The sequence below is a fragment of the Lissotriton vulgaris genome, chromosome 6 (assembly GCF_964263255.1).
Source record: "Lissotriton vulgaris chromosome 6, aLisVul1.2, whole genome shotgun sequence".
In the NCBI taxonomy this organism is placed as follows: Eukaryota; Metazoa; Chordata; class Amphibia; order Caudata; family Salamandridae; genus Lissotriton; species Lissotriton vulgaris.
In genome coordinates, this window is record NC_141694.1 from 445,531,086 (window position 1) to 445,558,115 (window position 27,030).

General features: G+C 42.7%; 1 protein-coding gene across 1 annotated transcript in view; it reads right to left on the reverse strand.

Annotated features, from left to right (window-relative positions):
• LGSN (lengsin, lens protein with glutamine synthetase domain) overlaps positions 1 to 8,848 on the reverse strand; it is a 139,178-nt gene extending 130,330 nt beyond the window's left edge. Inside the window, exon 1 of the mRNA XM_086926455.1 lies at positions 8,793 to 8,848. Within this exon, the coding sequence (XP_086782581.1) occupies positions 8,793 to 8,822 (30 nt within the window). The 5' untranslated portion in view covers positions 8,823 to 8,848. The remainder of the gene's footprint in view (positions 1 to 8,792) is intronic.
• Between the last annotated feature and the right edge of the window lie 18,182 nt (positions 8,849 to 27,030).

The window sequence follows — 27,030 nt, forward strand, 5'->3', positions numbered from 1 at the left end:
GCATACCGTCGGCAACCACCCCCTGATTTCCCACCAGGGCGACAGAAAGCCCACTAGGCACAGATTATTTTTTAGCAATGTGCCTACCTGTGGAATTTGGGTCCTAGCACAGCTGGCACATGGGAAACCTAGCAAACCTGAACATTTTTGAAAACTAGACACCGAGGGGAATCCAGGGTGGGGCAATTTGGCTAGCTCTCACCAGGTTTGTTACCCAGAATCCCAGAACTTCAAATGTTGTCCCAAAACTGACCATTTTTTTGCAAAGTGCCTAGCTGTAGAATTTAAACCCTTGCTCTGCTGGCACCTAAGGAAACTTAGCAAACTTATATATATTTGAAAACTAGAAACCCAGGGAAATATAGGATGGGGTGACTTGTCTGGATCTCACCATGTTCCGTTACCCAGAATCCCTTGCAAACCTAAACATTTGTCAAAACAAACACATTTTTCTCATATTTCTGTGGTGGAAAGTTCTGGAATCTGAGTGGATCCACAAAATTCCACTCAACCCGCACTCCCCAAAGCCTTCCAAGAAAAATAACACCTCACTTGTGTGGGTGGGTCAGGTACCCGAGACAAGTAAGTGCCCAAAACCTATTGAGGCGACATCAAAATTACTTATCACAGACAACCTGGTTTTGCAAGTAGAGTCCCATGAGTTTTTGGCCCCGAAGTCGACAGCTATCTAGGGAAACCTACAAAACCCACACATTTCTGAAAACTAGACAACCAGGGGAGTTCAGCAAGATATGGCTTGCGTGGGTCGCAAAACATTTCCCTACCCAGAATTTCCTGCAAACCTGAAATTTAGCTAAAGAAAATTCTTTTTTCTTAAATTTCTGTGTGGGAAAGAATCTGCGAGGATCCACAAATTTTCTACCACCCAGCATTCCACTAGGTCTCCTGATAAAAATAATACCTTACTGGCGTAGGTGGATCAAGTACCCGCGACAGGCAAAGGCCTAAAACCTATTGAGGTGACATCAAAATTACCTATCCCAAAACAACCTGGTTTTGCACTGGAGTCTCCTGAATTTTTGGCCCCGGGCTCAGCGGCCATCTAGGGAAACCGACCAAACCCACACATTTCTGAAAACTAGATACCCGGGGAGTCCAGCAAGGTATGGCTTGCAAGGGTCACCTAACATTTTCCTACCCAGAATCCCCTGCAAACCTCCAATGTATCTGAAAAAAATCTATATTTTGTTCCCATTTCAGAAATACATAGGTTTCTTTCATACAGATTTTTCCATGTATACATTTTCCTAGAATAATTGCTATATACCCAGTACATAATAACAAGCACTGGCGTTGCCAATAGGTCTCGCAGTAGGAAAGTTGGAGCTATTGGTTTTGTAAATGACATTTTATATTTATGTTTTGTGATTTACAATGCCAATACTTTTAACTTTAGCAAATGTGACACTTTTAGCATTTGTAATGCCACATGTTTTGTATTGACGTGACTTAGATGTATTGATATTACAAATAAAAATGGCTTTTAATTTTTTTAAATAATTAATACTTAAATAAAAGTGATTGTAATTTATAATGGCAGGAGGCAACATATTTTTGCGACTCAACTCCGCCTACACAGTTAGTCCAATTCAGCTCTTAACTCCACCCTTGGTACCTGGACTTACATAATCATCATCATGTACTCACTATAAAGCACTCCAGAGAAATCCTCAAAAACGACCTATGACATAGGGAGCGACTGAAGAGAGGGTCGTAAGTAGAGAGAAAGGGAAGAGACAGTGACAGGACGGGGACACATAGCCTGCATGTGTGAGAGGGCACAGGAATAGTAGAAGAGAGAAGGGAACACAACAGAAAAGGGGCCCATGAGAGTGTAAAAAGCAGTAACGAGTTGCTGGAGGAGAAAGGGTGCACCATTGCCTGATGGAGAAGGCTGACATCACATGCCATAAGTCGAACTAGCCTTGAACAAGACCGACCTACATCTTCACCCTCCCCAGGTCATGAAACGAGTACCAACGGCTTACTCGATGCTTATGCACAAAGAGAGTAATTGCTGAATGTATTTGATATTTATTTCAAGTGGTTAGTTTTAACTCCATGGGCGTTTAAAAAAACAACAAAAAAACACAATAGTGTACGTAGCTTTTCGTGCCACTTTGCTGTGCTGAATTAACGAGTTGCCCTTTTCAGGAGGCAGCGCTATAAACTTTTTTAGTGCACATGAGTTATGCGTGTGTGACAGAGAGTTTCCTCGGTTTGCGCCGGCTGTCAGTCTGAGGTTCCTACCGCTTCCTGGGAAGGTACAACTAGATTTACACATTTTTAATAAACTTGACATTTTTATATGAAACAGTGTCCAGTGTCAAGACTGTGGGGTGCATGGAAGGGAAGGTTGAGATTTTCTTTACTCTAACATGAGTTATACAGTGTCGGATGGTTTTTGACAGAGAGTGAGTGATACAAAAGGGATCCGATCCGTTCTTGTTTCAAAATATAAATACCATCTATCTACCTCACCACACCTGACTGTCTATATACGGTTCAGTGACCATTCATCCTCTAATTCATCTAGGGAGCCTCGAGGACAGGGAACGTGGGAACAAGTTCCATCAGTCACGTGGGTTAGTTTGGAGGGCCGCAAGATCTGCAGATAGGGAGCATTGCCTTCAGAGAGTACCATTGCCCTAGAATACACATCACCCACACCTTCTCCTGCCAGGTGCCACAGAAACCCCTTTTTGGATTACCTGACAGAGACCTCTCTCTGTCCCCAAAATCTGAATGCACCAAGGCCTGTGGATTGATCGTGCACTGCAACAGCACAGAGGGAAGAGTGTTTGTTGAGGCAGATTGTGGCTTCCGGACAGTTCCCTGAGTACTTCAGAGAAGGGAATGTTTGTTCAGGTTTCACCCCCCTCTGGCCTGGGCGTTCCTGTAAAGTCTTGAGAGAAGAAGGAGACGCAAGTTGGGCGGGAGTTGGGGTTTTGAGAAGGTAATTAACAGGCTGAAGCTGGTGAAAATATACAGCGGGTGTAGTTGCCATTTGTAAAGTATGGAAATGCCTGCTGGGCAGTGGCAGGCGGGTGCAGCGAAGGCCAGCAACAAACGACAGGGGAAAAAGCTGATGACCCAAAATAGTGGTCAAGGTATTGAAAACGCAGCCCCCCTGCTACCACCCTGGAACAATTGGCCTAACCGAGAGCACGGCTTGCAGTTATTTAGCGTATACGGCCATCCTTTCCACCACCCAAAATTTTAATTTTATAAATTATTCAGACTCTCACCTTTGTCACACAACTTTCACGTAGATCCTGCCTGTTTAGGGCTCATTTTACTCGCGCAGACCTCGTCGAAACGACAAGGGAAAACATTACTTTACCCACTGGTATTTATATTGCGATGCTATAGGTACCCGACAAATCACTTTTCATTACAAGAGCGCCAGGAGAAGTAAAAAAAAAAAACGTACAAGTGGGGATTTACATTACACAATAATTACATTTTACTTAAGTACAATGGCATTTTACTTATTAAGGCACAGGGAGGGTTATATACCTAGAATCACGCAAATTTTCACACAAGTGCCAACAAGGCTGGGATTGGATCCTAAATCCTTGTGTTCCAAATTAAGCAGTTCAGCTGCGATAGCAGCAGGAGTTTCACAATTGTGCTTTGTGTGATGTCTGCCTGTGGCCTTGTCCACTTTATCACTGCTTTAAGAAAAGAGTTATTTTCCACTCTTTTGACGAACAGGGTGAGCCTGTGAGTGCATTTTATTGAGTAGTTTTACAAAGTGTTAAACTTCACCTCGGAGTGATGGAAGAGAAACAAAAAAAAATTAAGTCATGAAAGTTGGAAACGCAATGAGAGTTCAGCCTGGTGGTTAGGATGGGCCCAGATCTGAAATACTTCTGTCGCTTCCTCGATAGTTTTAGTAAGTGTTAGACTTAATTAAAAGCTTGTGTTAAAAGCTGAAAGGAAAGGGGGAGATGTGGCCAGAGCTGACTTCTTGCGACTTGGGGAGCGAGGTTCGAGTCCTAGCGTCATATCAACATTATGTGATCCTGGGCACATCCCGATGCCTAACAAAACAAGACAGAGGGAAGGCAGAGAAGGGGAGGGGGGAGGAGAAATGCGACACGGCGGGCAGGGGAGCGGGCCGAGCGGGGAGAGCGGCGATGAGGGTGTGAAGCAGCAGGGGCCTATGAAGTGAAGCTAAGCTTCACTTCAAAGGTGTGGGAGGAGTGCTGCTACGGCCTGGGGGAAGCTGGCTGGGGAGGGGGAGTTTATGGCCCAAAAGCGCGTGCCTGTGCCACGTGAACTCGAAGAAAACCGCATGGAAAAAAAAATGTGGTTTCACAAGTATTTTGAGCACTTGAATTCTCGCCATTTCCCATTCCTTCGGAATGGAAAAGGCGAGACCTAAAAAACTATTGCAAGACGCTGCTCAGTTATTGGCTCTGGGTTTGTCGGGTTTTAGGTGAACCTACAAGTCCTATGTATCCTCACAACCAGAAAGGTCCACCTGATGTAACGGTATATTGCTTTCAAACAGCTGGCATAATTAGGTGAAAACGTTGTCACAAATGGCTGTTTTTTTCAACTAATTTTCAATATTTCTTGTAGTTAACTGTTAGTTTCTAAAAGAAACCTTGAAGAATCTACACAAATGACCCCTTGCTGAATCGAAAATGTTTTATACATTTCAAAAATGTATAGCTTTCCAGGATCCATTATTGCTTTCATGCCCATTTCTACCACTAACTGGAAGGAGGTTGAAAGCACAAAAAAATAGCAAAAACAGGCTATGTCACAAAAAATGCCAAACCTGTGTCAAACATTTTGGTTTTCTGACAAAAGTCTGTTTGTCCCTGAAAGCTGGAAAGGTGGTGATTTCAGCACCATAACCCCTTTTTTGATACCATTTGCAGGGAAAAAAACAGACGCTTTCATCTGTAGTTTTTTGGCATTTTTTCCAAAAAAACTAAATGTAGCTGTATTTATTTCTGGGTCCACTCCAGGGAATCCAAAAACCCTGGGTACCTTTAGAATCCCTATGATGTTGGGAAAAAGAACGTAAATTTGACTTGGATACCTTATGTGGTCAAAAAGTTACAGGGGCCTAAGCGCAAACTACCCCAAATAGCCCAAAAAAAGGCTTATCACAGGTTGAGGGGGGGAGGCCTAGCAGCGAAGGGGTTACATTTTCAATATAGCATCCATGTAGCACAACTGACCACACCAATCACACAGCTGCCAGAACCGGAGCACCATAAGCACCACACTCATGAAAGAATGCAAATATCATAAAACGAACAGCCTATGCAGAAGCACGCCCATTTTTGTCTATAATCTGAGAACGTTTGTCAAGAAATTGCGGGGCATGTACACAGCAATAACTGTCAATAAAATAATATCTGTCGAACAATGATCTCCAAAAATACGCTACAACATTCAGAATGAGAGGCATAAGCACACAACTTTTCGAAGCTGTATGTCAGATGGCAGGGATAGTAAAAGCTGTAATACTGATTGTAGAAACAATCGCTGAAATAGCACAATTTCTTCAATTTCATGAAAAGTCCGAGAATAACAAGTAAAATCGCAGCTATAAACAGAACTTTCCTCTGTCCCTGCCCTGCACGCACCATCCTCAGAATTCGCTTCAGAATGTGCGCTTTAAAGCATGCGTGTCACCCAACCCAACAAAGCGTGCACCATTTGAGTCGGTCTAGCCCCATGACCGACAGCGAGACTTGAGAGCTATGATGTGGAATAGAGCTAACAAATCCTTTGCCATGAACCAACGCTGACAGTGGCTTTTCTTTTTCGACATGTCACAGACGCTTGAGGAAGATAACCTTTCTTTGGTACCGCAGAAATATACCGAAGAAGGGTGGCAGGTGTCAAGTACTCAGTCTTACACATGGTCTTGACAGCACAGCCAGACAGGAAGGACACAGAGCACAGAGTACTCAGGACATCTAGTGAGTATGCATCAGATGAAAAATTGCTGAACAGGTGGAAACCAAACTACATGCATAGCTGTCTAACTAATTTTAAACAAATGTTCGTACCCTCACTGTTAAGGTATAAAAATGCACTGCTTATGTGTCTAACTCATAGCACAAAACAAAGTTCCCTAAAACATAGCAGGCCATAATGTTCTGGGGCCGCTTTTCTATTACAAAGCAGACAGTCAGACAGGCCATTCTCCCTTGAGGGACGTAGGCAGTCTCAGTTCCTGACGTGGTCTCCCTCCAGGAAGAGAAGATAGCTCATACTCGTGGCTCGACACTCACAAGTGTTACAACCCCACCATACCTGCACATTCTACACAGAGGAAAGTTCTGTCTCTCGCTGAAAACTTCCACAAATGCTCATTTCGTGAATCAGGGTTCGCCCTTTGGGCACAAAGAAAGCTCATTTTGCTAACTTAAATTGAATTTAGAGCTCAAGTGGATTGTGACTGGTTCATAATCTCTGCTGTTTAGTAATAAATAACTAAGAATATAGGCAGTCTTGTGAGTTAAGTCAGACTCCTTCTGTCTTCAGAGACTGCACTCATAACATTTGAGCGTAAACAGGTCCAATATAAAAGTCTACCACAATGACTGCAGTCTTTGTTTTGTTCCAAGGTCGCTCAATATTGCATAATACAGATGATGGGGTAAGAAGTTGCTTTAGATGTGACATCATTTAAGGATGCTTTAGGAAGAGAACCAAGGGGCAAATTTACAAGCCCCATTCGCCGCGAGTGCATCACGTTGCGTGACGCACCGGTGGCGCAGCCTTCTAAGGAATATTTACAAGCACAGGTAAAGTCACACCCTGCGTGACTTAACCTGTGCTTGTAAATATCACCCCTGTTCAAGCAACACTTTGCGTGTTAGGGGCGGGACATGGGTGTTGCTGTGAATGTTCCCACACAACAACCATGTCCACTGATGCATTTCCAGATTTACGAGAATTCGTAAACCTGGAAATGCGTCAATTTGCTGCGCCACCGTAGGGGGGGAGTAGCCAAGCGAAACGAGGAGAAATTTTTAATTTCTCCTCGTTTTTTTCTCTTTCAATGCATGCTGCATTCTACAGCATACATTGAAGGAGAAAAATGCCTGCAGTGATTGCTTTTGTGCAGGAAGGGGCCCCTTCCTTCACAAAAACAATCTCCCCATGGCGCAGGCATCCTTGCACCATGGTGCAAGTGTGCCTGCGCCGACGCATGGCATCTGTTTCTGCACCAGCGCAGGGGAGAGCACAGGAATGCGACATATCATTGTAGATATGTTGCATTCCTGTGCTCTGAAAGTGCCGCAGCGTGGCGCAGCCAAAGGGCTTGCGGTGCCACACTGCTGCACTTTCTTGTAGATCTGCCCCAAGTGCATAAAAACTTAAGGGGCAGATCTACAAAAAAGTGCCGCAGCTTGGCACCGCAAGCCCTTTGGCTGCGCCACGCAGCGGCACTTTCAGAGCACAGGAATGCGACATATCTACAATGATATGTCGCATTCCTGTGTTCTCCCCTGCACTTGCGCAGAAACAGCTGCCATGCGTTGGCACAGGCACCCTTGCACCATTGTTCAAGGATGCCTGCGCCATGGGGAGATTGTTTTTGTGAAGGAAGGGGCCCCTTCCTGTACAAAATCAATCACTGCAGGCATTTTCCTCTTTCAATGTGTGCTGTCTAATTCAGCACGCATTGAAATAGGAAAAAAACGAGGAGAAATAAAAAAATTCTCCTCTTTTGCTTGGCTACGCCACCCCTATGGTGGTGCAGCAAACTGACGCATTTCGAGGTTAGCGATTTCTCATAAATCTGGAAATGCATCAGTGGACGTGGGTGTTTCGTGGGATCACCCACAGCAAAACCCATGTCCCGCCCTACACGCAAAGTGTTGCAATATGTACAAGCACAGGTTAAGTCACGCAGGGTGCTTATAAATATCACTTAGCAGGCTGCGCCACCGGTGTGTCGCGCAACGTGAGTCACCAGCGGCGAATGGGGCTTGTAAATCTGCCCCTAAGTGTATGAACTATCCTGAAAACGAACCATCCTTCTGGTATGGAACAGCTATATGAAACCTTAACAGAGTTTAGCCAGATCTATTTTTAGCAAGCAGCGCTATACACAAGCCAGAAATAAATTAAATAGAAACTTGATCACTACCCATGAAAGATCGAATTGGGTTTCTCCAAAAATATATAGAATAATTTTGTAATCTATAAATATTCATTCAAATAAAACGTGCATTATGCTACCTCGTGGTGGTCTATGTTCTCAATTTCCAAACTGACTTCTAAACCTGTTTCTATAAATAGCATAGCAGAATGAACAGAAAATCGTCCACCGTGGTATTCGGTTCTATCCATGCTAAAACCGTCAACCTCATGTTGCTTTAGCCTTTCCCGCGCCTGCCTATCAGGCTCTCGACAGCATTCTGACCTGCCGAGGACTTTTAATTCTCTTAGATTCTTTAGAATAGTAACTAAAGGCGCTCCCTGGGCGAGGGCCAGTGGATAAAATCCCACGAAGCTTTCAGGGCGGTAAATCAAAGCAAAGTCTCATTTTGCAAGAAGCAGTGATTATTGAACAGCATTACATAGGATTGCCCTGTCCTACACTCTGGAAGCCTCCTTATCTCTCACTCACCAGCCCGTTACTCACTGCTGGCTCTGGGGTATGCATGCACTGTCTAGATACGAGTCTTAATCAGCGTCACAGAAACACAAGACTTAAAACGCGGAAGCCACCAGCTGAGCTACGATCCGTCGGGAGTAATAGGAGAAGCTGCAGCCGCTCTCACCTGAGCTGCACTGTCCTTCACACTGTCCATCACCGGAACATGTCGCTTCAGGATAATTTTCGATTGGCAGAAATAAAGAAGGTCGAATATTTATAAGTCTCATCTACAATAATGATGAGTTCGAAATCGGCCGATATTTTCCAGAAGCTCCTGCTGGGGGCGAGCGTTCGAAATGGCATTCAATGTGTTTTGTCCGTGGGCAAAAAGTTCAGCAATGAAAGGGCCGCGCGAAATCTGCCCATGCAGGGTTCACGCCGACTGCCGGGCACCAAGAACAAAAGAACGGAGAATGCTTCTGCTCTTACATAAAAGGATCTGCTTTGTTTCCTAATCAATGAGTTGTATCTAGAAAAAAAAGACAGCTGTTGTTTGCATTTTCAACGAGCACTTGATGTGTTGATGTGACAGATATTACTAATAGCCATTTGTGAGACACAAAGAGGGATTGCGACCGACAGTGTCTTTTAAAAGCATTATATGTGGATGCCAAAATGGCGCGTTTGAGTAATAAACAGCTCGGCTGTTAGACACACAGGCATAGCTGCTATTGAATATCATATTTCACAGTTGTGAGTCTTAAACCTCCTATTTCCAATTTGGACTGTTCTCGGTGCCTTTTAGCACATCTCACCCTGACTTATTCCAGTAGTAGTTGCTTGCTGACAATAGTTAATATAGCTGACTTTATTTCAACCTTTCTTGATGTGCCAGAGTATGTGATGGGTTTTCCTCAAACAATACGTGAGACTTTAATGTCTGTTTATTAAATCAGTGAGTTTTTTATTTCAGTTTGTCTACATTTAGTGTTTCTTGTGAGCTGTATCCTCTATGGTGAAATTATTATTTACTGATCGCGAGAGAAGTGTGCTGAGCTGCCCAGCTGCCGAGTTGCCTAGGGTGTCTAAGGCAGGGGCGGCTGGTGACATTTGAAAGTGGTGAGGCGTAAACTAATTTGCATATTGCACTGCAGCGATCGAGCGCAGCGAGCGAGCCCGAACCACCTTGCATCCATCCATACATCATTCATGCATCCACCCATCTATCCACCCACCCACCCTGCATCCATACATCATTCATTCATGCATCCACCCATCCATCCATCATGCATCCACCCATCATGCATGCATGCATCCATACATCATTCATACATCCACCCACCCATCTTGCATCCATACATCATTCATTCATGCACCCACCCATCCACCCATCCATCCTTCATGCATCCACCCATCATGCATGCATCCATGCATCCACCCATCCATCCACCCACCCACCCTGCATACATCATTCATTCATGCATCCACCCATCCATCCATCATGCATCCGCCCATCATGCATGTATGCATCCATACATCATTCATGCATCCACCCATCCATCCACCCAACCATCCTGCATCCATACATCATTCATTCATGCACCCACCCATCCATCATGCATCCACCCATCATGCATGCATCCATCCATACATCATTCATGCATCCACCCATCCATCCACCCACCCATCCTGCATCCATACATCATTCATTCATGCACCCATCCATCCATCCATCCACCCATCCATCCATCCATCATGCATCCACCCATCATGCAAGCATCCATCCATACATCATTCATGCATCCATCCATCCATCCACCCATCCATCCATCATTCATGCACCCACCCATCCACCCATCCATCCATCATGCATCCACCCATCATGCATGCATCCATGCATCCATCCATACATCATTCATGCATCCATCCATCCATCCACCCATCCATCCATCATGCATCCACCCATCATGCATGCATCCACCCATCCATCCACCCAGCCTGCACCCATACATCATTCATTCATGCATCCACCCATCCACCCACCCATCCATCCTGCATCCATCATTCATGCATCCATCCACCCATCATGCATGCATCCATCCATGCACCCATCCACCCACCCATCCACCGAACAATCATTAATGCACCCACCCTGCATCCATCCATCATTCATGTATTTTTATGACCATATAAACATAAATTATGGACTCTAACAAGCCTTTAGGATCGACGTTGAAGGATGTGCCAGTTTACATATTACATCACCCCTACCTTTTTATGCTGGAAACCTTCTACCGCCCATGTATTTGCCATCCTGTAAGCCTTAGGTATGTACTATACAAATTCACATACAAACATACGCCAACATGCATGCAATAATAAATGCATATATCATGCTATTCCGCCTCTACCGTTTGTTAACATTTTGAAATTTTATAACCTTAGTTCAAAGAGTACATTATATTTGTGGTGACAGACGTTAACTCATTTTCTGGAAAAATGTTTATAAAATGAAATCTGTTGAAGGCTGTTGTTGCAACTATCAAAAAAGAAATTCTGAGAATTTTTACATTTCCAAAACCCCATGCCGTGAAATAAACGGGTGACCTGGAATAGACGCATACATTTCTGCAGCAGATGCTTTAACACACTGAACTATCTCAAGTCATTTGTGCAAGCTAGTTTACTGGAACACCGAAAAACACACACTCTTACCTTTACCTTGCTGCCGGTCCCGCACATGTCACAGGCTCACAGCGCCCCTGGCCAATCCTGGCGCCAGGGGCACAGGTACCCTCTCGCCCATAGCACGCCCATTAGGGCTCCTGATGGGCATGCGCAACGCCGCCAAAACACAAGTGTGCATGCGTGGGCACGGGTAAAAATTCACCCTCCGTCCCCACGCATGCGTACTTGTGTTGCCGTCTGTACAATCATGTCAATGAATCAACATGACGCCCGCCCGGCGGTCTGACGTCTTGTTGATTCATTGACATGATTGTCATGAGGGAGCTGCGGGCGGTGTCGGGCAGGGGGGGCTACGCCCCCACGCCCCAATGGACGAACCGCGCCTGGTCTAAGGTGCCGCGTACTGCGAGCTGGGGGAAAGGCGGGGGTACAACCAGAGCCAGGGGGGGTGTGCGGTGAGCCTGCAGCAAGTCCGCCGGTGAACCTGCCTGCTCGTGACCCTGTCTGCCGTGATCCTGCCTGCCCGCTTCCGAGGAGACGGAAGACGCTAGGCGCAGGAGCCGCGGGAGATTCAAACCTGCCACGTGTAACACACAGGGCAGCGGGCGGTAGCGGCAGCAGCATCAGCGGCAGCGGCAGTGAGGAGCCGAGAGCCACGTGGAGTCGCGGGAGACACAAGACACGGGAGATACAAGCCAGGGCCGTGGGATCACACCCAGCCGCTTTCCTGCTTTGTTGCGAGGAGACGAGAGCAGCGGGAGACACTAGCCAACAGCGTGTGGAGGTGAGCGGGGCAGGCGGCTGTAGCAGCGAACAGCCGCGAGTGATACAAGCCGGAGTGGTGTAAACAGCGAGGCTCCATTTGCAGCTTTTGCTTCGTGGGAAATAATTCCTCCGAGCCCTCACAAGAAACGGTGAGGCTTGATCACTTTGCTTACTTTTTCAGTGCCACGCGCAGTTTAAAGTGCTTTATTGCTGTGACTTCTCCTTACCATATTGCAATGGTGTGAGCCAAAAAGCCAGATTAGAAGCACACCCCACTACCAACTCGACATAAATGTTGCCACTATTACAACACAAAAAAAAACCAGGCACGTTGAAAAATAAAAGACCAACACTGAATTTTCTAGGTCTGTTAAATACGCCAATCTTCCCCTGGTGTTCTTGACAGTAACTTTAGTTACTCCCTCCCATTATTGGGTGAGTGCATGGTCACTCAGATACAGTTTTCCATCAAGAGCAAGAAGATCAACTTATGTTCACGGCTAGAAGTATATGCGTGACCGAAGGAGTGCTAATACATAAAACTTGAAATGAGATCAGGAAAAGTTCATCAAGTGTTGGCAGGCAAAAACAAAAAAAACCTAAAAAAGCACTCGAGGAAGGCTCTCCGACAAACCAAACAAGGAAGCCTCCCAGCTCAAGAGAGAGGCTGGTCTCAGCACCGACCCCTGAAACAACAACACTGAGTCCAAGAAGGAAAACCGGAATATATAAATTCCTTTATTTAAAGGATCGTATGGCGGTGATTTATGCACCAACAGCCGAGGCCTCCAAATTGCCAAGCCCCATCATTCCAGTTAGCTCAGTTGTTCCATTGGCACAAGTCCCGTCTAAAACCAATGACGTCTAACAGGGACTCAACTCCCACAGAACCAAATGACACATCAACGTCTGAATAAGTCGGTAACAGTAACAGCACAAGTGCGCCAAACAAACACAAGGGAAACAACAAGAAACACAGCAAACAAGGGAAGTACAGAGGACTGCTTGCTAAAGTCAAAACAAAGGAACTCAAGCAGTAGTATAAAACCCGGGGACATAGCAACGGAGGGAATTACAACCGTAAAGGATCCCTCAAAGGAAGTAATGGAGAAAATATTAAAACTCAGTAAATCATCCAAGCCGCTAGTACAAGAGGAGGAACCCTGGCTAAAATCATTTTCCTTATCTAATGATCCCAACTTTTTAGAAATCATGGAAACACTAACCCAGAAAAAAGAACACCAAGGGAACGCCGTACTAGCAGCGTCTGGTAATAAAGCTCAACAGAGTAGCCTGGGAATGGTGGTTTCTACTCCACGAAGCCCCTTGGCTAATAAAGACCAACAACGACTTGTACTATACTATAGCGGAGGTACTCCAACTAAATTGAATCACTCGAATCTCTCAGCACCTATAACAATTTCCTCCGTTAGTACGATGGACCACGAACCAGAGGATTTACGAAAGACCCAAGAACAACAGCCAAGCCCTCAATGGAGCCAGTCCTTGCTAGGCACCCTAGATCAAGCGATAAGGGTGCTGAATTATCAATCCGACAAAATGGAGGTCCAAATAGACCTCATAAACCTAATCGCTGGCCGCATCTCAGGCAATAATTCCAAGATGGACTTACAAACGTCACTTCTAACCAACAGGGGGAAATCGGAGCTTCATAATTATAAAGACAAACAACAGTCTAACTGCGGCTGTGGGAGCATAATCGAGAAATTGACAAGTCTTCCGGACATTTTAAATGACAAGGAAACGCAAAACAATCTGGACTCGCCGGTAATTTTAAAATGCAATAACTTAATAACAAATTTAATAAGCAAAGCAAAAGACGCCTTAGAGCAAGCGGTACCTGATGAGCAAATGGAAATAATAGATAATTCAATGAAAGTAACACAGTCCTCCAGCAAGTCCATGACCGACGTAAAACCAACAAAAAGGCAAAGATATGGGCAAGGAAGGCTAAGCTCAAATACAAAAAGCAACAAAGCATAGACTCAGGGAAAAACTTTTCAATATTTAAAATGAAAACTCCCCGTGGGGACAAAAGCAAAACACTGAATACGTCTCTACGTGGAGAGGTACTAATCAACGCATTACAACGGAAGTATACTTCAGACTCCATCCCAATGGAAGGAAGCCCTGTCTCTGGTGTAACCATTATCCCTCCCCTTCAAAAAAGCAAGACGATCCAACCCTCCCCCATAGATCAAGGTCGTTGAGAGACAAAAGAAACAATTTAAAAGTAGGCAGGAAACGCGACATGATAAAACTGAGAAATCCGAACCAACTAAAGGTTAGACCATACAGGATCATGTCAAACGATAGAGACACTCACCCCCGGGGATAACATGCATCAAAAAAGCGCAACAGGAGAGGATTCCCCACACGGGACAAAGGGTAGCAAAACACAGTATACAACCAGAACACAGGAAGATTTAAAAAATAAAAGGCACCAGGAAAAAATAACATCCGAAACCTAAACCGAGCTAAGTCCCTTGAAAGTTACAATAATTGGCAAGGACCGCAGATGCACGCTACCTTTCAGGGAAGCAGTCCTCTAACCAACAAGGATAAGGAAAACCAGCACTCGAGGAATAACAGAGGAAAAAAACGAGGAGGTGAACGAAGAACGAGAGCAACTAGAAGCACATGATAGGTGCAACTTATTCAGAATTCAGAATTCTGCAGCCTTTAAAGATGATATTTCACAATCGCCTGAAGGCCAGCCTTTTCGGACAGAGGTATTTGAATCAAAATTGACATTTGTGCCCGAATATCCCACAAAAGGAAGGCAGGATATCCTTAATTGAGGGAACCTGTTAAAATTGCTCAAGGAAATTCCAGAACTAAAAGGGATAACCTCCCAGGACTTAATAGCCATTGAATTTCAACAAAAAAGACAAAATCTGGAAACTGAGGAATCCGTGACAACCTGGGCTCCAAAGGACCTGGTGGACAAGATATATTCTGCAAGACCAAGATTTGGAGCATGGAAAATTACTTTGATGCTACATAAACGTCCAAGGTATCCCTATCCCCTACTAGACAGTCTAAGAAATCAAAAAAGGAAGATAAAGACGGGAAATGCCAGAGCACATGTTCTCGAGGTACTCGCGCCTCCACACCAGCATCTTCAATCAGTGGGAATAGGGTTAACACATTAGTAAGTACGCAACACATGGGACGTCGTACAATGGACAGGATGGATTGGTCATGGGTACCAATGACATTAAGCAAAAAACATACCCAACGAAGATCCAAATATTCCTACGGTAGCGGAGACGCAGGACCAAACTCAGAAGGAAAAAAGGCCGCACAGTGTCTCGTTTTGTTCTTGGAATGTTCATGGTTTTCAAGAAATGGCCCAGGACCATGAAAAACAAACCTTTTTTCAGCAACAAGATATAATCCTGCTCCAGGAAACATGGAAATTGACGCCCACTTCTATCCCAGGATTTAAAGAACATCACATTTTCGCAGAAAGATTTTCACCTTTTGGGCATCCACGAGGCGGATTATCAATATAAGTAGCCCAAAAGTACGATTGGCAAACAGAAGAACAGCACGCGGGGGTTAACTGGGCTCGAGTGATTAAAATTTGCGATAGGTCCCCATCAAAGATTCAAAAGTGTCAGCTTCTAGTGATTAATGTCTACATCCACCCAGAGAGGAAGACCCAGAAAGAAAATTATTCAACCTTAATGTCCCTGATAAAAGCAATGCAAAGATCCTATGCGCAATGCCCAACGTTCATCTCCGGAGACTTCAATTGCAACCTCAAAATTAAAAACCAGGTTGAAGGGAGGTCGCAAGCGATCAGTGGTGGACGAAAAATAACAAATATATTAGGAGACTTGGGATTGACAATTTTGAATGGCGAAACAAAGGGCGACATACCAGCAGCAGTCACATATTCAAGTGGCAAGGCTCACTCAACAATAGACTTCACAATTAATAGTAATGAGTTACTTTCCAGTATTGAAACATTTCAAATCGATCAACGCATAGAAAGCGATCACTTTCCCCAAATAACAAGAGTGAACATTTCTCTCACTTTGGCTCAAAGAATGAACTCTCTTATACAACACGCCGATAAGTTCAACCTAAAAAAACTAAAATGGCGAGGAGGTGGGTTGAAAAGTATCCAGAACACATCAAGGGATCACATGAGTAAGTTAGGGCCTCAGTTAGAGGAAGATTGCGTAATCAACTGGGAACAGTTGGCCCAGGTCCTTATTCATAAATTTCCAGCAGTGTCGGGTAATCAAAGAAGATGTAACACCAGGAAGGAACCATAGTTCAACTTTGACCTACGAAATCAAAAGAGAAGGGTCGCAAGAGCAGTTAGATCACAGGGGCGGGCAAAAAGAATTGGAAAAAGCCCAAATAATAGCAAACTAACAGAAGAAAGGAATGTATACAGGAAGATGTTGAGGATCTCCAAGACTGCACATAAGGAAACCATCTGGAATACATTATTGTGCGCAGGTAAATTGCCAAATAGTAGGGACTTCTGGGGCATTACAAACAACTTGACTAAAGGAGCAAGTCTCCAACAAGAGGCAGGAATTGGAGAAGAAACGTGGGTTCAACATGTGCGAAACTTGTACTGCAACACAGACTTAAGCACCATTGAAGGTCCCCGGGGGATGGAGTCAGAAGTGGGAAAAAGAAAAAGAAACCTGAGTTTTGATAACAGAGAAAACGAAGAACGTGAACAAGAGATTGGAGGCAACGAACTAAATCCATTAATCACCAAAAAACAACTGTGGGGCATAATATTAAAATTAAAGATAGAAGAAGCAGCAGGTCCAAATGGGCTGCCGAACGCGCTTTTTAAGAACGACCCAGACTTTTGGTCAGAGATCTTAACGCCTCTTTTCAATTACATATGCATACATACAGATGTCCCTGTCTCTTGGAAAGGGAATATAATACACCCGATATTTAAACAGGAAGACCATCGCAACCCAGCAAATTATAGGTTGATATCCTTAATTGATGTTGAGGCCAAACTTTATTCTTCTTGTCTTCTAGTACAGCTGCGAGACTGGATTGACGACAAAAATCGAATTCCTAAGTTCCAAACAGGATTCAGGCAAAGGATGGGAACCAAAACAAATGTGGCTATTTTGTCTCTCTTAACGGAAAAAGCAGTAAATAAGGGAACACGGTTGTACGCATGTTTCATTGACATAAAAGCAGCTTTTGACCGAGTGAGCAGAGAGTACTTGTGGGCAAAGTTAAACACATGGGGACTGCCCAGTCAACTACTAAAGGCAATAGTTGCCCTTCATAACGACACATGGTCAAGAGTGAAATTAGGCGATGGATGTAGTACAACTTCGAGTATTACAAGGCTTAAAACAAGGATGCGTGTTAGCACTAAGCCTATTTAATCTGTTCCTCTCAGATATCGGCAAAGTTATGGAAGCTGCTGATTGTCATCCACCGATTATGGGCCAAGAAGCCAGCCAACACATTACAATACGCGGATGACATAGTAGTGCTAAGCCAAACACCAGTAGGCCTACAAAGAGCAATAAATAAATTATCGTCCTATTTGAACCGGGAAAAATTAGAATTAAATAAAGCAAAAACAAAAGTTGTTTGCTTAGTTGATCCAAAAAAAACCAAGTTTAAATGGACGGCGAATGGGGCAACAGTGGAAGAGCAAGGGTCCTATAAATACCTCGGTATAACAATAGGGCAAGGCTTAACATGTAAGGAGCACCACATAAGGAGCACAAATCGGCAATAAAAGCCAAAGCGCAATCGCAAATTTTTGCATATCGATTATTAAAATCAAAACTGGATTGCCCGAATTACAACCACCTACTAAAGGTGATGGCTGCTCAAATTTTTCCCACCCTGTCTTATGGTTTAGTTACCCGGTGCAGCAAGGAGGATGACTTACTAAATGACCTTCAGACAAAGATCTACAAGGACATTTTTAACCTGCCAAAATCTGCCTCCCCATCGCAAGTGCGGCTCGAATTTGGCCTTCAACATCAAAAATTCCGGAGCATGAGCGCCTTCGTGAAGCTTTGCCAAAACTTTTGTTCCGCGAACCCAGGCACCATGGACAGCCTATGCTGGGATGAAATCACGTACCAGGTGGACAATGAAATACAGAGCACCTGGGGAAAATACTTGAAAACCTGTTTGGCAGACCTTGATTTGGAAACAGTATGGGAAACCAGGGCAGACAAAGCAAGTATTAGTAGAGCAGCCAATTAGGAAGCAAAAAGGAAATCCTTTCTGGAGGACAAAAATACAATCTCAAAACGTTGGCACGGGTGGACCATCATTACCTCCTATAAATCACTTAAACAGCAAGTATATTTATTATCACATTTTAGTGGGTATTTAAAAAAGAGTTATACAGACTATTGAATGGGCCAGCAGGTCTCAAAAGATTTACTGCCACTCTGGAAACACAAACACCGAACAGAGCAGTGTCGACTATGTGGATATAAAACTGAATCTTTACCCCACCTATTATGCGCATGCCCAGCAGTCACGGACCTGAGGAGACAGTATTTAAAACACATCTTCAATGAACTGAATATTCGTACATGCAGACACGCAGTGACAAGTTGTTTGGGAGGCTCCTCTGTAATTCTGGCCTGCCGGGGATTAAAATTCCTAGCAGAGGCAAGAAAACGCATATGGCAAGCCGAGCAGGAGGAAAACAGAGGAGAATGTTCCCACACGCCCGGTCCCCACGGGCCGACTATGCCACACATGGACTGAATGTAAAACTGATTAAGAGCTCGCTTAGACGGCAGGATCACAGTAGCCGGCCTAGTTCCAAATGTTAACTGTTTTATTTATAACATTTTATATGTTAGACATTTACATGGACCAAAGTTATAAAACTAATGGGTCATTTTAATGTTGCCTGATATTAATTGTCTTTGTACAGTCATTTTTTTATTTTATGGGAAGATTGTAAAGATTTTAATTAATCATACAATAAACTTAATTATTATTTACTTTAACATACTTTGCAAGAAAATGTCAAATAATATAGTGCATTACACTTTTCACGGCCTAAGACAGTGGACAGGCTCGAAAGAAAACAGAAAGAAGCACTGGCAAATTCAGTAGGCTTGGCTTTCTTATGGTACATGCACACCTGCCAACATATAGCGCTAAGCAGTCAGCACTACAGAAAAATGCATAAGTAATATCACCTCATCATTAGTCAACAAGACATTACTACCAAGTCTGCTATTTTATTAGGATGTTGCACTTAGTATAAGAAAATTCATTTTTGTGTATGTTCATCCCCACAGTTTTTGACTTATGCTGCAGTTTTTTTTAACTCCGAGAGTGCACTGAGGCATGCTAACCATACCTCTGTACCAGTGTTCTGACCCTTACAAAGTGTTTGCTGAATTGGCTATACCTAATTGGCAAGTACTGACTTGCTTATAAGTACCTAGTATGTGGTACCCTGGGCATTTAAGGCAGAGTGTCCACCTAGGGCTGCAGCACTGTTTGTGCCACCCTGAAGGTGACAAAAGACAAAATGGCTCACAGCCTGCCACTGTAGATGAGAAGAACAGTGTTTAAGATTCTAGCTTGACTTTGCCATTTAAAACCAATGGCAAAGCCATCACTCCCTTAACCCTAAATTCAAGTCTCCCCTAAGAAAGGTCTAAGGAGCTCTATGTCAGGGAGCTATATATTTTGTTTAGGGAGCCATATATAGTTCCATATATCTTAAGAGCAACACTTTGAAATTGTAGTTTTGCTGGGGAAGAGTTAGTAGCCCAATTGGCTAACAGAGGCGTATCAATTGGCACCCCAATCTGGCTAACTTCTGAATGGGCTACCTAAATGGGTACAGCTTCAAACTAGTGTTTACAGATTTAATTCTACTTGTCTCTTACTGCCTTGTGTTGTGATTAGTAGACTTGTTAAATGAAATAATTGCATTTTATCCATTATTTTTAGATTTATTCAATTAAATGCTTACGTTTTATCCATGAATATTAGATTTGTTATATGAAATGATTATGTTTTATTCATGATAGATGAAGGTGTCTGGCGGACACATCACGCACCGTTTCTTTTGTAACACTTTTAATTAAATGAAACAATAAACCATTTATTCAACAGGGTACTGTAAGATATCAAATTAGTTGTGGCAAAGAAACCCAACCTGATGCCCAGGTTGAGGTTATTGTGACAATTAAGGTTAAGTAACTTTTAGAAAGTTGCCACTTTGTTCCTAGTTAGTCCAGCGGCCTCACAAAGGCCCAAGCACACAGACAACATTTTGCCTGAATGGGGAGACATGTGAATGACTTTGTGGCTAAGAAACAAAGGCAGTTGCACAGAGTGAAGTTTTACCTCCTCAACCAGGAAAGCCACTTGGTATGTTAGCTCAAAAGGCTAGCTTCAAAGGGAAGCTGCATTTGAAGGTCATTTGTGTCAACACTCCTGAGCAAGATGCCTTTTTTTCCTGAAGACAAGTTGAAGACCGGGACAGAGAGGGAACGCCCATCCACAAATTGGTTTCCAGTGGGCATGTAGCTCACAGGTAGTCACACTTCTACGATTGGCTACAAAGCTACGGATTATCAGGAAATGGTCTAGGCATTTTGAGAGTGTCTTGAATAGTGTTCTCTGGAACAGCCAGATGCCACATATTGCAGGAAACATGTCACTAGAAGGTAAGGTACCCAGTATCTCATTGGCTAGTGACTGCATTGGACCCTCAGGGCACTTTCCTGGGATAAATAGGGGACGCTTGGCGCCCTGCTTGCCAGATCACTTTGGATTTAAAGAAAAATCTGAAGAAGGACTGCCCTGTTGTGCTTGAAACTGCAGGAAGAGAGGTTGCACCTTTGGGAGAGCTGTACCTGCTGCATTTTATACTAGTAAAGTTTGGAATATGCCTGCAGGTCCTGACCCAGGGAAAAGTGGATTGCCAACTCCAGAGCAAAGCAGTGACTCCAAGGATCAGGTGGACGATCCCCCGGAACCAGCTCCAGGGACACAAGAGCTGAAGAAGCACAAACTGGCAAGTTGGTAGCCACTGCAGAAGTGTTGTCACTACCTGTCTCTGGGTGCACAAAGTGACCAATCCTCAATGGGCAAAAGTTGCACCTGAACCTGCTAGACCCAGTAGTGCCATTAAAGCCCGTATTTGTCAACCAAGAGGGACGCAGGCCCCCACCATAGGATTTTGCCCCAACTGTGATCCAAGGAGACCAGTAGCCCTGCATCAGCTTGCCAGCTACTGCAACAAAGACTGAGTACACCCCTGTCAACCGCACCTTAACCAGAGCATCCTTGAGCATCATTTCACCTGTATCCTCTTATAAGGACCACTCCATTACAGGTTATGGCAGTCATCCTGTAAAGATGGGAACTTGCCGTAAAAATGCTCTGGTGGCCAGGTAACTGTCCAAAGTATCTCTTCTGGCCCTTAGACCGCCATCCTGTTGGGTTGGAGTGTCATACTAACTCTTTCAAATGTTTCAAAAGTTTACAAACTTTTTGTTGGCAATGCATGTTTCTGGTTGCATTTAAAAGTATTTATATCCTAAACAATCTGTATCTCTGGCACGCTCCAGTGAATTTTGATGATCAAGGTCTCTAAAAATGTATAAAAATAGGCATTATTTGTATAAATTGTTGTGATGTCTCTTTCTTGTTGTGTGACTCTCTAATTACATTGCTTGTTTTTGTTAAATCTTTTACGCTAAGGTCCTTTGTCAAGCCTTTCTGCTCAAAGCCACAGCTACCCAGGGTTGTGCAAAGAGGATACAAACATGCCTGACTGGACCCATGACAGTTTTGCCACTGTGTTCCATTATAAGGCGCCACCTCTTATAATATACCCAAATCTTTCCACTTAGCATGTTCCTGTTCTACTTGGAACTATGCATGCACATTTAGGTATTCAATATTAACACAAGAGAATGTTCATTCATCTTACTATAATCATTTCATTAATTTTCAGGTGTTTGTTTAGGTTTTTTCAACATTCTTTAATTCATATTCTTGAAACATGTCTAATTATTCTATTGTCTTACCCTTTACTCTATGATTTTATTACAAGAGCAGAGGCCTATATTATGTTTTTATAGCTTTCTACTTTTATAATAGTAAGCCATGAACCACAAAAAACTATACTACCCAGCGAACCCGGGGGTCACAAGCTATAGGTTGAGGGGAAGTGAAGCCAGCAGTCAGTTATAAGATTAGCCTGTATGCATCAGTCACAAAGATCTAAAAGCCTCTTTTCTGGCTGCTTAGCGATGAGTTAAGTACTCCATGATATGTTTGTTATTGAACATCTAATGGTGTTTGGGCTTAAATGAGCTGTTTCCCATGGTTTTAGGTCCCACGTCCTTTGTTTCTGCATATTTATATAGATTATTGGGCATTGTTTTTGCTTTCCTACTCCTTGAGCTCCCACTACTGGCACAACATATTTCATGCACCGATATTGGACTATGACATGCAGAATACAATCAGGGCATGGCATAAACAGGAAAAATGAAAATGACAAATTACATGAAGTGGAAATTCTGATTTCTAAAACTTGAATTTCAGTATTCATACACATATATGTTGTATTTCGTTTTCATGTACATTGAGTTTGAGCTGCTATTTTTCATGTGATTCTGAAGTTGAAGGGGAAATATTGGTAAAACAAACCTATATTCTTTCCTCAATACTTCTGTTTTAAAGTTCATGGTTTAACATATTGGCTCATGGGCTTGCGCAACCGTCGCAAACCTGACCCTCACTTGCAGGTAGTAGCAAACCGCAAACATTCCATTCTGAAGGTGCACTCTCTTTTGGTGAGAATCTCTATCGTCAGAAAAAAATCAGAATTGAACTGAAAGAGGTAAATGTTTTTTAAATCTAAACATTTATTTTCATAAGGTCCAGGAGACCCCTACAGAATGAATTTCTGACTCTATCGGTGAAGTGATTAGCGGTTCTAACCACCCTAAGACATTGCCATTCAGTCAATATTTTGACCCTCAGTAGTATAGAGGTAATATCATCTTCATATATTTTCTATTTTAGATACCCCTTTTTGGATTATACGTGATCATTTATTTGAATACACCTCTTGAATGCAGGTGCATAAATGACAATGTCATCAACGTATTTATATTCACAAAGGCACTGGGTTTTATATTGACAGGGAATACTTGCGCTCTGCATAAGTTTCTGACAGCTTGTCAGGTTAGAAAAAACGTTAACGGTGGTGCCACAGGAAAAGGGAAACCCTCTGAACCCTTTACAAGGTATCGTAAACAACACCTAGACTATATGCAAACAATTTCCTATGCACACAACATATCAATTCAGGTACAAAGTATTATGAACAGGCATCTATTAGGCTGAGTCCTAGAAAATAATATTTCACTTCTTCTTTTTGAGCAATTTTTGTCGTTTATTGCTCAAGAGACCTTACGCCAGCCGACACGTGTTTCGTCAGAGTGCAGATTGCTCTGACTCTTCAGGGCTGGAAATAAAACAAAATATACAAAGTGTTGTGATTCTTGTCACACAGTTCACTATACTATGTGGCTTGACATCTACAAGGCAACATTTAAAAAGAGAAATCTCCTTGTAATCATACAAACAAAATTGTGAATATATGTCCATTGAATTTGCGAAAGTAGAGGTTTGAAGAACACAACGGGTCCTATTAGTTAAGAAAACATACACACATGAACCCCATTTCGTCACTTAGTTATGTATTACAGGATTATCCTGATTGCACATTGCACTCTTATATGTGACATGCACATGCTTGGAAAAGTGAAAGAAACGTGACTGCAAACACGACGCATCGCTGTACAACAAAAATTTTGGTATTGTCCAAAATTTCATTTTTATTTTATACATACATTGAAGAGAGAAAGGAAAACGCATTGGAGATTGCTACGGACAGTTCTTATAGTCGATTGGTCTTAAGATGTTTTTGAAAAAATTGATAAACATTGTGCTCGGTGAGGGTAAAATTTACAGGTGAGTGTGAAATTCATTGCTTTCGCCATGAGAAGCCGTAAAGAAAAGTCCCTCCACCTCTATAGTTGTGCGCAAAGAATAGGCATGTTAAAAAAGTCCGAATGTCCCTGGACCTGGAATAGAGACAATGTATGATAGAGACTATACCTGCGCACTCTATTTCCGGTTGAGCACAGATGGGAAAACCGGAAAGAAATTATTCAAAGTACCGCATACGCGGGAACACTTCCTCTTCCGCATTCGACAATGCACCTTTGAAACAAGAAAGCCGGACTCGCAGCTGGGCAAAACACAAGGTATTTATCTAAGATTCTGGGACAAACACACGGGGACGAACGTTCGGAGGACCTTGGATACTGTTCATTACATTGTCTCTATTCCAGGTCCAGGGACATTCGTACTTTTTTTGGGACACACAAACACGGCTTCAGATGATCCTCTCGCTCACATTGGAGCGGTCTTAAATAGTAAGCACTTAACTCAATTTTAAACATTTGCCACGTTACAGTCAATTTTACAAGCGTGAAACCATGGTTATTATATCGGTGGAAATATTTACATGTTCTTGCAGAAACTGACGAATGGATCTTATCGATCATTTCTATTCTGCTCATGCGTCCCTAGATACGGCAACTCTTTGATTATTACGGACCTACAAAGGTGAGCTGCATTTTAAACAATTGTTTTTTAACCCCTTTCACGGGTTCAAAGTGTGATACTTTCTATAAATTGTAAGCTCGGTACAAATATTGATTGGGCTAAACCAGATCTGTCAGACACTCAAGACTTTTTAGAAGTAGGTCTCTCATGCGACTTTAAACCCTAACATGATGCAGTATCAGATAGGCTTTTGTTAGTAGAATGAAGGCATAGACATCGTCCTGTTTCACAGGGGAGCATCACAATAATAGAGACAATGTTCCGAAATAGTTAATCACTGTCTTTCTGTACCATTATTGTTACCATACAATCTTTATAATTTCAATGAGAACTAGTTCTATAGTTTCTTAACAGATTCGACCAATAACTGGTTTGGCGGCTAAGTATTTTCCAGATGTATATGCACTCAATCACATTGACTCTTTAAATTCCACTCTTCCCTTCTTTTATATTTCTCTGCTATTCTGGTACACGTGACTGCGGGTCTCTGTTCACGTTACTGAAGATACGAGGGAAGAATAGCTACAACTATTGAACGTACAAGATACCCTTACCGGGTTGGAATTATCACCGGTCAAGTGGTAAATGGAGTAGCAAACACTTCATAAACTCATAAAACGACTGTATCAGCTCCAAATCTCAACCATTACAAAAATTCAAGCCTACCATCATATATTTTTTTATTAGGAATTACAACATACGCCATCATTTCAAGAAAGGTATGTGTTGGCATGAATACTGGCATTAACATGCCTATTCTTTGCGCACAACTATAGAGGTGGAGGGACTTTTCTTTACGGCTTCTCACGGCGAAAGCAATTAATTTCACACTCACCTGTAAATTTTACCCTCACGGAGCACAATGTTTATCAATTTTTTCAAAAACATCTTAAGACCAATAGACTATAAGAACTGTCCGTAGCAATCTCCAATGCGTTTTCCTTTCTCTCTTCAATGTATGTATAAAATAAAAATGACATTTTGGACAATACCAAAATCTTTGTTGTACGGCGATGCGTCGTGTTTGCAGTCACGTTTCTTTCACTTTTCCAAGCATGTGCATGTCACATATAAGAGTGCAATGTGCAATCAGGATAATCCTGTAATACATAACTAAGTGACAAAATGGGGTTCATGTGTGTATGTTTTCTTAACTAATAGGACCCGTTGTGTTCTTCAAACCTCTACTTTCGCAAATTCAATGGACATATATTCACAATTTTGTTTGTATGATTACAAGGAGATTTCTCTTCTTAAATGTTGCCTTGTAGATGTCAAGCCACATAGTATAGTGAACTGTGCGACAAGAATCACAACACTTTGTATATTTTGTTTTATTTCCAGCCCTGAAGAGTCAGAGCCATCTGCACTCTGACAAAACACGTGTCGGCTGGCGTAAGGTCTCTTGAGCAATAAACGACAAAAATTGCTCAAAAAGAAGAAGTGAAATATTATTTTCTAGGACTCAACCTAATAGATGCCTGTTCATAATACTTTGTACCTGAATTGATATGTTGTGTGCATAGGAAATTGTTTGTCATCAAAGCATTTGTTTCATTGCAACATGATAATTCAGCATTCTCAATTATATTCATGTTTTATTGTAGCACAGCTTGAATTACTTTTCCAGATATTGTTTATAAATAATAAAAAAGTCTTAATAATTTTTCAGTTATTGTTTTTAAATAGTAAACGATGTTTCACATAATATAATTTGGTGAAAGGTTAGAGAGGCTTCATTATTGTTTATTCTGAAGACATTCAACAATGTGCAGACAGGGGATTTGATTCACAACAACTCAGTATAAAGTATAACAATATATTTGAGGAGTTCTCATTCACAACTGCAGAGTCTCCACACTTGTACTACAGATTTTAGTGCTAAATGTGGGATGGTCATAAGGGAGTGGGTAAAAAAAAGTGGCAAAGGTGGTCTGATTAGGACAGAGTAAGTGGAGTGCAAGGAGGGTCAAGAAGTTCGTTTAGGGTGGGGCGTCACCCACCCAAACAAGACTAAGTAAATTGCATTACTGGCGCTTTTGTAGTAGGTTTACACTCAGAGTTCATAAATCCCAAAATTAATAAACTTACTACGAAGTGCAAACTTACTTGAAAGTATAACTTACCTATGTGAATCAGGCATTTTGTAACCTGGAAGAAAGCATTATTAAATAGAGAAGAAATTTGATCCAGGAATTGAGACTGAGTGTCATCTAGGTGTCAACTTCTGTCCTTGCTGAAGGCTACAAGGAAGGGTTGTATGACGCGATATCGCAGACATA